Here is a 15,084-nt window from a genome sequence, read left to right on the forward strand (position 1 = left end):
GTTCTTGATGATTTTACTTGTATTCCCCCCTTAAAACTTAAGAAAAACATGTAAATGTAGGGGTATGAACTCACCTTATGTGGTTTCAGTAGATGAAAGTGAGAGAGAGGAAGTGTTCAACCCAAGAACACTAAGAAGATGTCTTGATGATTCGAGAATCTAACACCGAATAAGATGGAACTTGTGTAAGATATCAATGATTTGAGTAGAATGGAGTTTAATAATTATGTGAATGATGAAGATACTTACTAATTGAAGAAAGAAATCCCTGGAGAAAGCCTTGAAGTTCTTGAAGTTGAGAGAAAGATGAGAGAATTTTGGAGAGTGTTCTTGGTTGCTAAGTGTAGAATGAAAGAACTTTATGGAGAATGAGGAGAGAGGATCAATCCTCCAGCTCTTAGAACGTGGGAAGAGCTGGAGATTGGGTGTAAAGGTCCACTAAGGAGACAAGGGGTAGTGGGAAAGAGTGGCTAATCATAGAGTGAGGTGGTGGTGGTTTGCTTTTGCCATAAATTAAGGAAAAGCAAATATTCCCTCAATAATTAGTTCAACCACTAATTCTTTTAATATATTTTTATAAAAACCCTGGAGATTTATATATTTTGGGGACTTAGTTTATAAAATAAAGTTTTGGGTGAAAATCCCACGTTAAAATAATGAAAAACGGAGTTAAAACGAAGTCGTAGTCGAAAAACCGGTAAAAAGGGGCCGTCTGCGAGACCTCTCGCATGGGCTGTCTGAGAGGCTTCTCATGTGAGGCTTCTGTCCTGAGAGGCTTCTAATGAGAGGCTTCGGTCCTGAGAGGCTTCTCATGAGAGGCTTCGGTCCTGAGAGGCTTCGGTCCTGAGAGGCTTCTAATGAGAGGCTTCGGTCCTGAGAGGCTTCTCATGAGAGGCTTCGGTCCTGAGAGGCTTCGGTCCTGAGAGGCTTCTCATGAGAGTTTTCGCTTCTAATAGGAGGGTTTTGGTTCCTTAAGGTTATTTTACCCGTTTTTACCCCGTTTCAAGTGGTTTTTGACCCGGTTAAGGGTCGAGATGACCCAAATGATTACAAAAAGTTAAAGTAACTTTTGAGAGAGATTCGGGAGAGATTTGGGAGAGATTTTAATAGAGAGAGATTGAGTGAAAGAGATTGAGAGAGGTTTCGTTTGTGATCTTTTTGAGTGTCCGGCTTCGCAACGCAAGGTCCATAAACCCCGTTAAACCGTGTTTTAGTGTCGTACACACTCCCGATGAGTGTGCAATAATGTTTTATCGTTTTGGTTCAATGTTTACTTAGGAAATTCAACACACGAACTTTCCAAATGATGTTTCTCTCATTAAGATATTGCATTGTACAGTAATTACATAGTGTAAACCCTAATATACAAGGGTTAATTGAGTCGATTGGTTTTGACTTGTTGACTTTGTTTGACTTTGACTTGACTCAATTTTGACGGTTGTCACAGTTGATTTCGTGGCAAAGGAAATGGATTAATGTGTCATCAATTACCGATTTCTAATGTGATTAGGTTCATGTTCACTATTACTAATCCTTTAGCAAACAAATCAATTCAAGCAATGATCAAGTGACTAAACTAAAGAGTTTACTAGTGTTCAATTCGAATCAAGCAAGACTTGTAATAATAGTTAATTAAATTGGTTGGTTGAGTTAACTCATATATGGTTGGTCATCATACATGCTCATACATTAATTTACTTATTTTCTAATTAACCCTAGGTTATGTTCACAACACTAGGCCTATAATCTTGTTTTCACAAAATCATAAGAGGCAAGCAATCAAGCAGATGTTCATACAACTCAATATACTTAGTAATTAACAGATAATAATTGTCATTAACATATAAGGATCTTTTAACAAGCTTATCATGATAAATAACTAAATTAACTTAATCTAAAGCCACTCAATCAACACATAGTCATAAGATGATCTATTCTAAATAGAAGTATGGTGTTTTAGCCCATAACTTCAGCAAATAAAACCATAAACATGAAATTCAATGTTGTAAACATGATTCATACAAAGAATTAAGAAATAATAATGATTAATTGCCTTTGATCTCTTCAAAAATAGCCTCTAGTCGAATTTTGAGTTCCAAAGCTCCTTAAGAATGTCTCTTGCCTCCAAAAGTCGCTAAAAACTCCCATCAATCGTTAGGGTTTCAAATAGAAACGATCTAAATATATAGATTCTGAAAAACGGCGCAACACAGTGTGTTTTAGGACCCAACACGGCGTGTTCTTCATTAAAACCTCGTATTCCCCAAGTCAACGTCAAGAATCGCGAAACTTCTATTCAACATGGCGTGTTATTGATAAACACGACATGTTCGTTTGGCATTAACATTTTATCAAAACACGAAAATCGTTCGAAATCGTGTCTATTTTTCACAACATTTTGAATCTCGTCAATCGGATTACGAGTCATGAGATATGGCCAAAACACTGACAAGGAGTCAAGCTGTCTAACAACATCATTCTTTCTTCAAAATCCAAGATCCAAGCTTCCAATCGCCAATTCCGCTTCCTTTTCCTTTCGAGCATGTCTTTGTTGCTGAAATGAGATTTTAAACTAATTAAGTACCTTTTGTTCAATATTTGAGACAAAAACAACATAAATTATTAAGATGATGAATGAATTATAGGAGTAAATATGCCCATCTCAAAATACTCCACACTTGACTTTTGCTTGCCCCCACACAAAACTGAATTTTAGCATACTAATACCACATAAGACAATCCAAATTGAACCCAACCATTATGCCAAGACCACAACGCATGCATATGTGTCTAAGTTTTCCTAAGGACCCCCAACCCTAAATACTCACAATCTTCATAAACACTCGCCCACTTTTTCCGAACAACGCTCATTTTATGCATCCCTCCAAATCCATCCGCAGAAAACTTTCTTAACCTCAAGGTATATTTGGTTAAACCCCCAAGCATACATATGGAAAAATAACCTAGAAAAAAAATTACAAATAAAATAAAAATACAACTTTTGCTTAAAATCTTTGATACTTTGTAGCTCTTCTTCATGTCTTCATACTTGTAGATTCTTTCAAACATTTAATCATACCTTTTTTTTTCAAACACAGTTTTTTCACTCAAATCTAAAAACCTAGAAAAGCATATGCTTACACAAGGGGTTTTAACTTCAACCTTTATTGATTAAAGGCATTAGTCTTAGTGTGCAATGACTACTTAAGCTTTCCGTAATACATTTCAAGTACACGATGCTAAACATGTTGCGTCCCTCAAACTAAGCAAGGTTATGTTTTTGTTCCATGATTTCACTAGGATAAAGGAGGCCACAAATGCATTATAACATATATTGGCTCAACTAAAAATTTAGGTCCTCAAAGAATCATCAAACACAATACTAGCATGGAATCCTAATTGCTTTACCATAATTTTCTAAATTAACCTAGCAATTTTTTATGTTCAATTTTTAAAAAAAATTATACCTAGGATTCTAATGTAACTAATGCAACCAACCCCCTACCCCACACTTATTTTATGAAATGTCCCCATTGCATGTTATGCAAAATAAAGAACATAAAACTAAAGAGAGAGAATTGGAACAGACTCCCCTGGGATAGTAGTGGCGAGGTTGATATTTTTTCTTTTGAGCTCCTTCTTCAGCTAACTTCGGCATGGGAACAACTCATCCATGCCTTGGGTGTCATATATCTCGTGTGGTTGACAAATCGTAATGTACTGGAAAAGCTTCTTGAAAAACTTCAAAATGGACTTCAAAAATTGTGGATAATGCTCGCGTTGGATAGGATCAAATCAATGGCTCGAGAAAATTAAGTGAGGTAACAACACGTCGAGTTCTAGTGGGAAACACTTCGTGTTGAATTCTTATTCAAACAGAAATCACGTTTTTCTTCTGGAACACGTCGTGTTTGGTTTTGACCACGGCGTGTTTAAGATTCAGATCGTGATTTTTATTCTTTTTTGCTTCAACACTGATTTCTTGGTCAAAGAGGGTATTAATTCAATACACCTCTTTATTTCTTCTGTAACGTGACTCCCTTTAGCAATTATAATCACCGGACTAAAAAATGTCGCTCAAAGTCTTCTAATCTCTCGTTAATGACTCGACCCCTCACTAGTTCCTCTCACGCTTTAAATACTCGTTCTATTCTCAACCTAAATTATGCAAAGATCAAAAACAAAAACTACATAATAAAAGGAAAACAAACATTAAATTAAAGGTTCCTACATTACCCCTAATTACTATAAGTTTTAAAACAAACCAACCAAACACATAAAATAAAAACAAACAAATAAAAATTGTCTTAAACACTTCTAACACAAATAAAATAAGATTGAAAAGTAAAAGAAAGATAAATGAAAAAGAAATGCAAACTCAAATGACGGGTTGCCTCCCGCAAGCGCTTCTTTTTGAGGAGTCTTGAGCTGGACTCCTTTCCGCTCTACGTTGTAACGGTTTCCTCCAAATCCATGCCCTCTTCAATCCTCTCTTTGTTTGGCATCCCTTCTTCATAATGCTTGACTCGGTGCCCATTGACCTTAAAACTTGACCAATCCTTGTTCCATAGCTCAATCACTTCATAAGGTTACACTTGCTTGATCTTGAATGGCCCTGACCATCGTGTGCGCAACTTTCCGGGAAAGAGTTTCAACCTTGAGTTATAAAGGAGAAATTTTTGACCGGTTTCAAATTCCTTGTTCCCTTTCAGCCTTGCATCATGCCACTTTTTTGTCTTATCCTTATAGATCAACGAGTTTGTATATGACTCGTTTCTTAACTCCTTCAAGGCATTCATTTTCAAGAGCCGATTTGCACGCAGTTCACTTGGTTCAAAGTTACACATCTTCAAGGCCCAATATGCTTTGTGTTTGAGTTCCACCGGTAGATGACAATTCTTCCCATAAACTAACCTGTAAGGCGTAGTTCCAATGGGTGTCTTGAATGCGGTACGGAATGCCCAAAGTGCATCATCTAATTTGTCCGCCCAATCTTTTCTATTGCTACCCACCGATCTTTCCAAGATTCTCTTCAAAGCTCTATTCGTGATCTCAGTTTGCCTATTCATTTGAGGATGATATGGTGTTGCAAACCTATGGTGCACACCATGTTTTTGTAACACCATTGTCACTTGATCATTAGCAAAAAGGGTTCCCCTGTCACTTATAAGTGCTATTGGCACCCCAAACCTAGAAAATAATCTTTTCAAAAACTTAACAACCACCCGAGCATCATTGATGGGTAATGCCTGCGCTTCTGACCACTTGGAAACATAATCAACCGCTAGAAGGATATACTTGTTCCCTAAAGATGATGGGAATGGTCCAGTGAAATCTATGCCCCATACATCAAACACCTTAGATACTTGGATGTTTCTCTGTGGCATCTCATTCCTTGCAGATATATTCCCTGACATCTGGCATGAGTCACACTCTCTCATATAGGTGGTAGCATCCTTGAAAATAGTTGGCCAGTAGAAACCTGCATCAAAAATCTTTTTGGCCGTGTATTGAGCTCCATGATGTCCTCCTACTGGCCCATTGTGACAATGCCCTAAAATATCATGAACCTCCCATCCAAACACGCATCTTCTAATAATCCCATCTGCACAACTTCTAAAAAGATAAGGCTCATCCCAGAAATAATATTTGATTTCTGAGAAGAGATTTTTCTTTTGCTGGTGAGTGAGCCTTATTGGAAGAAAACTGCCTGCCAAGAAGTTTGCAATGTCGGCATACCAAGGTTCTTCCCTTGCAATCATCATCAAATACTCTTTAGGAAAGCTATCCCCAATGCCCTTGTTGTCTATATTGTCCCTCTCTGGATTTTCCAATCTTGACAGATGGTCGGCTGCTACGTTTTCCATCCCCTTATTGTCCTTGATCTCGATGTCAAATTCTTGAAGTAAAAGCACCCATCAGATCAATCTCGGCTTCGCATCCTGCTTTACAGACAAATATTTAATAGCAGAATGGTCAGTGAAAATAGTTGTTTTGGACAATATAAGGTAAGGACGAAATTTGTCAAAGGCATAAACCACGACCAAAAGTTCCTTTTCAGTAGTAGAGTAGTTTTCTTGGGCCAGGTTCAAAGTCTTGCTTGCGTAGTAGATAGGTTGAAAGTGCTTATCAACGCTTTGACCAAGCACAACTCCTATGTCATAATCACTGGCATCCCACATTATTTCAAAGGGTAAGTTCCAATTTGGGGCGATAATGATCGGGGCATTAGTCAATTTTTCTTTTAAAATCTCAAAATCTTTTAAGCATTCATTAGAAAAATTAAAGGGTGCATCTTTTAAGAGTAGTTGAGCAAAGGTCTCGTTATTTTAGAAAGTCTTTTATAAAACGACGGTAAAAACCCGCGTGACCTAAAAAACTCCTAATGCCCTTCACATTAGTTGGTGGGGGTAACTTAGCAATAGTATCGATCTTTGCTCGATCCACCTCAATCCCCGATTTCGACACTTTATGACCTAATACTATTCCTTCCTTCACCATGAAATGACATTTTTCCCAATTTAAAACTAAATTGGTATTCTCACACCTAGCAAGCATCAAATCAAGGTTAGAAAGACTATCATTAAAAGAAGAGCCAAAGACAGAAAAGTCATCCATAAAGACTTCCATAAAATTTTCCACCATATCGTGGAATATCGCTGTCATGCATCTTTGGAAAGTAGTCGATGCATTGCAAAGCCCAAAAGGCATGCGTCGATACGCAAATGTTCCACTTGGACAAGTAAATGCCGTCTTCTCTTGATCATTTGGGTCGATGGGAATTTGGAAGTAACCTGAAAAGCCATCTAGAAAACAGTAATAGCAATAACCATATAATCGCTCTAGCATTTGATCAATAAAAGGAAGAGGGAAATGGTCTTTGCAAGTGGCATCGTTTAGCTTTCGGTAATCGATGTACACTCGCCAACCGATTACCGTTCGTAAAGGTATAAGCTCATTCTTCTCATTTGTTATGACCGCCATCCCTCCTTTCTTTGGCACTACTTGAACTGGACTCACCCATTGACTATCGGAGATGAAGTGTATGATCCCGACATCTAAAAGCTTGACAACCTCCTTCTTGACCACCTCTTGCATATTTGGGTTTAGTCATCTTTGATGTTGCACTACCGGTTTCACGCCTTCTTCTAGGTTGATCTTGTGTGAGAAATAGGAAGGACTAATGCCCTTGATGTCGGTTATCTTCCAAGTAATGGCGTTCTTCCTTTTCTTTAGAACCTCAACGAGACTCTCTTTTTCGGTTGGTGTGAGGTCAGAAGCAATAATCACCGGCTTTTGTTATCCTCTTCCAGAAAAGCATATTCCAAGTGTTCTGGCAAAGTTTTCAGCTCCAATTCTGTTTTCTGAACACTGAACACGACGTGTGTATCAACATAACACACCGTTTTGTACTCATATAACCCGTCTGATCGTGCTTTTTCAACTCGACACGCTGTGTTGAGCTCCTCAACACGCCATTTTTGTGCTTCAGAGTGTCTTTTTAGTTCTTCAAACTGGCTTTCCTCAAGTAGCCTCTCTATCTCTTTCAAATCTTTTTCAGCATCAAAGTCACCTTCTGAAAGGAATACGAATCCATCCATCTTGTCTTCTTTCCATCCTGCCAATTCTTTTTCCATTAGCTCTTCGAATGTGTCCACCGAGAAAACAGTGTCATCACTAAACCTTGAATGCTTCATGGCTCTATCGACTCCAAAAGTGACTGAATCATCTCCCACCCGGAGAGTAAGTTTGGACTCTCGCACGTCCACTATGGCGCAAGCGGTGCTTAGGAAAGGCCTCCCAAGAATGATAGGCACTTGATGGTATTCTTCCATATCTAGTACTATAAAATCTACAGGAAATACGAACTTGTCAACTTTTACTAGAAGGTCCTCGCATATCCCTCTTGGAAACGTCACCGTCTTGTTAGCTAAATGGATCACCATACGGATAGGTCTTGGTTCCGGGAGGTTCAACTTCTTGAATAATAAATAAGGCATAAGATTCACACTAGCCCCCGAATCAGCGAATGCGTAACTTGTAGCCAAATTCCTGAATTAACATGGAAAAGTTAAGCTCCCCAGGTCCCCCATTTTCTTCGCTAGTTTATTTAACATTGCAGTTGAGCAATTCTCATTCAAAAACACCTTAGATGCTTCCTCCATCTTCTTTCTATTCGTGAGAAGGTCTTTCAAAAACTTGGTATACTTGGGCATTTGAGCTACCGCCTCGATGAATGGAATGTTTATTTGGAGGGCCTTTATATGTTCCAGAAACTTCTTGTAATCTTCATTCTGCTTGTCTTGTCTAGCTCGGATCGGGAATGGCAATGGAGGCTGATATGGCTTGATTGGAGGGTTTTTATTTTCTTCAGGTGGAAAACACGTCATGTTCTTCTCCTGAACACGCCGTGGTGAGTCGTCAGTTTGCGATTCTCGGTTTTATTTTCCAGCTTCTTGCACCACTTTTGGATCTTCATTCGGGATTGGGGCTAAAGGAGTGATTATTTTACAACTTCTTGTTGTGAAAACATTTATGTGTGCCCCACTCGGATTTTTGCTCGGTGTTTCTCGAAAGTTTGCCCGGTGACCGCTCATTGAATTGCTTTGCAAGTTGCCCGAGTTTCTTCTCGATGTTGAGGATCGAGGCTTGCTGATTCCTCATCAATTCTTGCCGATCTTTCATCATCGCTTGTTGATCTCGTATTGCCGCGTCGGGTTCGTTATATCTCTTCTTGGATGCAAATGCAAAACGTGTAAGCATATCTTATAAATCCGTCTTCTTTTCTTGAACCGTCTCTTCTCTTTGATACAACCCTCTCGTCTTTTGCTTGTATTTTTCCTCCTTTTTCTTCTTGTACTCGTCATAGGGTAACCATTCCTTCTTAGGTTTTCTCTAATCTTCATCGTACCTATCCCCACTTGAATAACAAACTTGAGCTTTTCGGTTTCCGTTCTCATCTAGGTCACAATCTTTGGTTAGGTGAGGCCCGCTATAATTATCACAACCCACACGGATGGTGTGGATGGATTGATCCATCTTTGTCATCCTACGATCCATGCTATCCAAGTTAGCCATCATTGCCACCATATCATCCGAAACTGAGTTCACTGTTCCTCGAGTTGAGTCGTTTCTTGGGTTATGATATTCTCTTGAGTGTTTAGAGAATTCTTCAATCAACTATTTTATCACCACTGACGCTTTCTTCGTGAGTGGTCCTTGGGAGTCAAGGAGCTGCATGGTTGTCACATTCAATCCATCATAGAAGATGGAAACCTCTTGTTGAGCATTAAGGTCATTCTGTGGACAACTTCTCAACAAACCTTTGTACCTCTCCCATGCTTCATAGAGTGAATCGCCTCCTTGTTGTTTGAAATTTGCAATTGCTTTCTTTAATTTTGAGACCTTCGAGGGAGGATAGAACTGTTGAATGAACTCTTCGCGCATCTTGGCCCATGTATTTATGGATCATGGAGGTAATGCCTTTAACCAATCTTTTATGGCTCCCTTGAATGTAACTGGTAGCATCCTAAGTAGCACATCCTAAGTCGCATCTTTGTGATCCTTCCCATAAAATGGGATGTCCTTCAGTTGAGAGAGTATGTGCACCTTCAATTGAAAGTTCGCTGTCGCTGGAATGGTAGGGTGAATAAGACCTGGTCCATTATCTTCACACATCCTCTTCTTGTACTCCTCCATGGATATGTCAGCAATATTTGCCATCTCGTCTTCTAGCTCGGTTTCACTCTCTTCTTCAGATTCGGGTGTTTTGGGCTCGTAATCCACCACCTTCTCGTCTTGAATTTTCTCTTTACTTCCAAAACCGCTTGATTCCCCAATTGCTTTGTTCTTTTTGTGAAGAATTGATTTCGAATCTTCCAAGGGTGGTTCTATAGAAGAACTGGAGTTCCAGGTCATAAACTTCCTGAGACAAAATAGAAAATTACGCGTAAAATGAACAAAAACGATAAAAACGAAAACTGAAAATACGTCAAACATGTCGTGTTCAGATTTGACCACAGCGTGTTCAAGCGTAAAAACAGAAAAACATAAACGATAATTAAAGCAGAAAAACATAAACGATAATTAAAGCATAAAAACTATAACTTTATATGAGATAAATCTCACACAAAGGGTCGATAACAATTAGCAATGAAAAAATTAACTATTTAGAACTGTTCCCCAGCAACGGCGCCAAAAACTTGATACGTGTGGAATGTACTAGTTTAATCTTAATTAACTTAAGCTAAGAAAAACACACGGTAGGCAGTGTACCTATCGATTAGCAGTTTAGTGAAGGTAAGTAGGGTATCGAACACATGGAACGGTAAACACTTAAAGCAATTACTAATGTTAACTAATTAAAGCAATTATTAAAGAAAGGGGGTTTTCTCTAGTTTTACAAGACTAGAAACTTAAGCAATTACTTAAACAATTTAGCAAGAACAATTAACAACTAAAAAGAGGAACAAAAGACAACTAAATTGAATAATATTAAAGAGACTTCCGTTTAGATTCGATTCACTTATTCATATGGTTGATTTCGTGGCAAGTACTATGGATTAATGTGTCATCAATTACCGATTTCTAATGTGATTAGGTTCATGTTCACTATTACTAATCCTTTAGCAAACAAATCAATTCAAGCAATGATCAAGTGACTAAACTAAAGAGTTTACTAGTGTTCAATTCGAATCAAGCAAGACTTGTAATAATAGTTAATTAAATTGGTTGGTTGAATTAACTCATATATGGTTGGTCATCATACATGCTAATACATTAATTTACTTATTTTCTAATTAACCCTAGGTTATGTTCACAACACTAGGCCTATAATCTTGTTTTCACAAAATCATAAGAGGCAAGCAATCAAGTAGATGTTCATATAACTCAATATACTTAGTATTAACAGAAAATAACTTACATTAACATATAAGGATCTTTTAACAAGCTTATCATGATAAATAACTAAATCAACTTAATCCGAAGCCACTCAATCAACACATAGTCATAAGATCATATATTCTAAATAGAAGTATGGTGTTTTAGCCCATAACTTCAGCAAATAAAACCATAAATAAGAAATTCAATGTTGCAAACATGATTCACACAAAGAATTAAGAAAGAACAATGATTAATTGCCTTTGATATCTTCAAAATAGCCCCTAGTCGAATTCTGAGTTCCAAAGCTCCTTGAGAATGTCTCTGGCCTCCAAAAGTCGCTAAAAACTCCCAACAATCGTTAAGGTTTCGAATAGAAATGATCCAAATATATAGATTCTGAAAAACGGTGCAACACGACATGTTTTAGGACCCAACATGGCGTGTTCTTCATTAAAATCCTGTATTCCCCAAGTCAGCGCTACAAATTGCGAAGCTTCTATTCAACATGGCATGTTTGTGATTAACACGACATGTTAGTTTGGAATCAACATTTTCTCAAAACACGAAAGTCGTCCGAAATTGTGTCTAGTTTTGAGAACATTTTGAATCTTGTCAATGAGAGGTACGAGTCATGAGATATGGCCAAAACCTTGACGAGGGGTCAAGCTGTCCAACGACATCCTTCTTTCTTCAAAATCCAAGATCCAAGCTTCCAATCACGAATTCCGCTTCCTTTTCCTTTCGAGCATGTCTTTGTTGCTGAAATGAGATTTTAAACTAATTAAGTACCTTTTGTTCAATATTTGAGACAAAACAACATAAAGTATTAAGATAATGCATGAATTATATGACTAAATATGCCCATATCAAGACCCGATGCCGGGCAGGGCCTGATGAGTATATTGTATGCTAGTTATCTGTATGTGTTTTTATGATTACCGGGTATAGCTCGATGCCGGGAGAGGCCTGATGACCATTCTGTATGCTATGTATCTTTATGATTATTGCATATGTTATGTATTGATATGCTTATATGTTTATATGTATACTGGGAGGGGCCCAGCGACTTACAGATCTGTATACCGAGCAGGGCTCGATGCGGGTCGGGGCCTGAAGGCGGGTAGGGCCCGATGTCGGACGGGGTCCGATGCCGGGCAGGGCACGATGACAGGGCGGGGCCTATTATGTGTTTATTTGTGTATGTATGGTATGTGGTATCTTGGAGAACTCACTAAGGTTTGTGCTTACGGTTTTTAGTTTATGTTGCAGGTACTTCGGTTTTCAAATGGAAGAGCTCGGGAAGATTGCAGAGCACACACCACATGTTTCTGCATTTTATGAGTTACTATGATATTGATGATGTATCGATACAATTTAATAATCTTGTTTTCTTTTGACTATAATATGGTTTGATGCTTTATTAATCTAAAAAATGAAAATTTTTATGGTCTTATTTAGGGGTGAGCAAATCCTAACCAAGAAATGAGAAACCGACTAAAACCGACGAAACCGAAACCGAAAAAATCGAGACCGAAGAAAAACCGACGGTTAGGGTTTGAACTTTTTGAAAACCGAAAAATCGGGTTCGGTTTCGGTTTTTACCCAGAAACCGACCCATCCAACCCGGGAAACCGACCCATAATTCATTGTGTTTTGGTTGTAATAAACTATTTCGGGCTTTGGTTGTAACTTGTAATAGACTATTTGTTGTAAGACTCATGTTTTTTGAAGTATTTAACTTAAATTTGGTGTTTTTTGAAGTATTTAACTTAAATTTGGTGTTTTTTTGAAGTATTTAACTTGTTGCTTCATTTATGGAAAATGAGTTAAAACCCAAAACCCATGTGTTTAAACCCAGAACCCGTGAGTGTATGGGTTGAACCCAAGAAACTGAAAAACCGCCCAAACCGACCTCAGAACCCGATAAACCGAACCGACCAGTAACCGATCCTATTGGGTTCTGAAATCCAGAAACTGACCATTTATGGGTTGGGTTGGGCTTGGGTCCAAAACCGACCCATACACAACCCTAGTCTTATTTTACTTAGTTGATTCCCTACTTCATTTTAAAATTTCCTGACCACCACAAAGGTTTCAAACTTAATTTTAATCATATAAACATAACCATACCTACTAAAATCGCCAATGAAGGTAACAAAGTATCTTTTATCTTGTATCGTTGTTGATATGAACGGTCCACATACATCATTGTGTACTAGTTCTGACAAATTCTTGATCCGCTCATAGTTTCCCACGAATGTCGCTTTTGTAATCTTTATTCCTAAGCAAGATTCAAATTCATCATAAGACTTTTCGTCAAATGATTCCAAAATCTCTTGGAGTTTCACGATGTGTTTCTTGTTTATATGGCAAAGATGACAATGTCGTAGATACGTCTTATCCAAACCATTTTTGGATATAATGAATCATTATTAAACTATTATTTGTAGTTATTCTTATGCCAATTTCATAGATGATATGAAAATGGTTTACTATGAAATAAAGAAAATATTTTATAAACAAAATTAGAACCATTTTCAATATCTTAATTCCATCTCTACAAAGTATGAAATTAGATAATCTATCTTTCCTTATCAAGAAAATAACAACAATTCAACAAATTCATAGATCAAACACTAGACAGAATGAATTTATTGTTCTATCGAAAGTAGTAGTTTTCTCATTGTCTATGATAATGTCTAGCTCTCTGTGTCCTAACTTTCTACTTCACTTTAGTCCATGCACATTACTACATATGTAAATACTATATCATGTGCCCAATTCTCATGAGTTAGAAGATAGAGTGCTATGAATTTACAAACATACTTGAATTGCTAGATTCCTTGGTTTTAAACGTCTACAATTTCTTTAGATATTTTGGACAGTTACGCCTCCCATGTTCCATTTCCTGGCAGTGGAAACAAAATACTGTTGGATTAGGTGCCTAAGCCCATAACTATAATTGGTATATACTTGAATTGATAATAGCACAATCCTTTTGGGGTGCCCTCAAAACTAGCAACTAGACAATGTAACACCCGAAATCTTGAGGACCAATTGATGGGAATGAATCCCATTTTGAGGTTTGAACACGGCGTGTTGGAGGAACCAACACGGCGTGTTGGAGGAACCAACACGGCGTGTTGGAGGAACCAACACGACGTGTCTAGTTAATGAAAAGCGCGGTTCTCATTAAGGTCAACATGACGTGTTGATGTCCAAACACGGCGTGTTGGAAGCTGGGAAGGAAACCCTAATTTTTAGGATGTTGCACCCTATATAATCTCTTTAAGCCTCAAGGGTTGGTCTCCTTACCAGCCTCCATTGACACTAAAACCCTAATTCGCCCCTTAAGCTTTCTTGGTGGTGTTCTTGAGCCTTGAGTGGATTCTTGTGGTTATTTTGGTCATTTCTAAAGGAAACTTGAAGATTGAAGGTGCTTAGCTTGGAAGGAAGGTCATAGATCCAGAATCTTTCCATTTGTTGCAGTCTCTTTGAGGTATCAAGTTCCTACCTTGACTTATAAATGTCTAGATCTCCTCATATTGTGCTTTGTTATGCTTTTGGTCCCTTTTTGGGTTGATGAGAGATTGAGGTCGTTTTAAGGGTTTATTATTCCAGATCCGAGTTTGTTTTGGTCCCTTTGAGTATAAAGGTGCAAGCTTTATGAGATTTTTGGTGTCATGCATGCATTAAGTCAATTATTAAGTCCATTTTAAGGTTAGAAGCTTCATCTAGACATGCATGAACGTAAAGTTGGCACCTTTACGTGGTTTTCCAGATCAAGGGAGTTAGATCTATGTTTTGGGGTTATGTCTTCAAGGATTAAGTGCTTAATGGTTAAGCCCTTACACTATCAAGTCTTATGGTTGGGTTTTGGACCCTTTTTGGTAGTCCCTATGGGTAAAGATGGAAACTTTACCCTTCTAGAGTCTGATTTTGGTCTAGATCTGAGCTTTGGAGCTCTTGAAATCGGAGTAAGTAGCTTAATTATTAAGCTGTTGGAATTCAGGCAAACACGACATGTTTGCAAGTCAACACGATGTGTTGGCTGGGATTTTCCCGACTGATTAGATAATGGCGAAGCACAACGTGTTGGCAAGTCAACACGACATGTTTGGTCAACATGGACTATTGACTTTGACTTTGACCAGAAGTTTGACCAGGGTTGACCATGGGATATTTTAGGCCTTGGGTGTT

At 38.0% G+C, this 15,084-nt stretch overlaps 1 protein-coding gene and 1 non-coding gene across 2 annotated transcripts; one reads left to right on the forward strand and one right to left on the reverse strand.

Annotated features, from left to right (window-relative positions):
- Positions 1–7,286: 7,286 nt before the first annotated feature.
- LOC145130254 (uncharacterized) lies at positions 7,287–8,390 on the reverse strand. The gene is made up of 2 exons (XM_079065088.1): positions 8,116–8,390; positions 7,287–8,052 (listed from the first exon to the last, which is right to left on the reverse strand). The coding sequence occupies exons 1-2, from the start codon at positions 8,388–8,390 to the stop codon at positions 7,287–7,289; spliced, it is 1,041 nt and encodes a 346-aa protein (XP_078921214.1).
- A 902-nt stretch (positions 8,391–9,292) lies between these two features.
- Positions 9,293–9,399, forward strand: LOC145151773 (small nucleolar RNA R71). The gene has a single exon (XR_013732328.1). It is a non-coding gene; the product is annotated as a small nucleolar RNA R71 (small nucleolar RNA).
- The last annotated feature ends 5,685 nt before the right edge of the window (positions 9,400–15,084 follow it).

This window comes from Lactuca virosa, chromosome 1, assembly GCF_052849685.1.
Source record: "Lactuca virosa cultivar CGN04683 chromosome 1, Lactuca_virosa_CGN04683_v6, whole genome shotgun sequence".
NCBI classification, from domain to species: domain Eukaryota; kingdom Viridiplantae; phylum Streptophyta; class Magnoliopsida; order Asterales; family Asteraceae; genus Lactuca; species Lactuca virosa.

Excerpts from the sequence above, each read along its gene's own strand:
- LOC145130254 (XM_079065088.1), bottom strand. The coding sequence starts at position 8,390 with ATGACGTGTTTTCCACCTGAAGAAAATAAAAACCCTCCAATCAAGCCA. Across the intron at positions 8,053-8,115 it reads GAGAATTGCTCAACTGCAAT|GAATTTGGCTACAAGTTACG; the intron begins GTTAAATAAACT and ends ATGTTAATTCAG.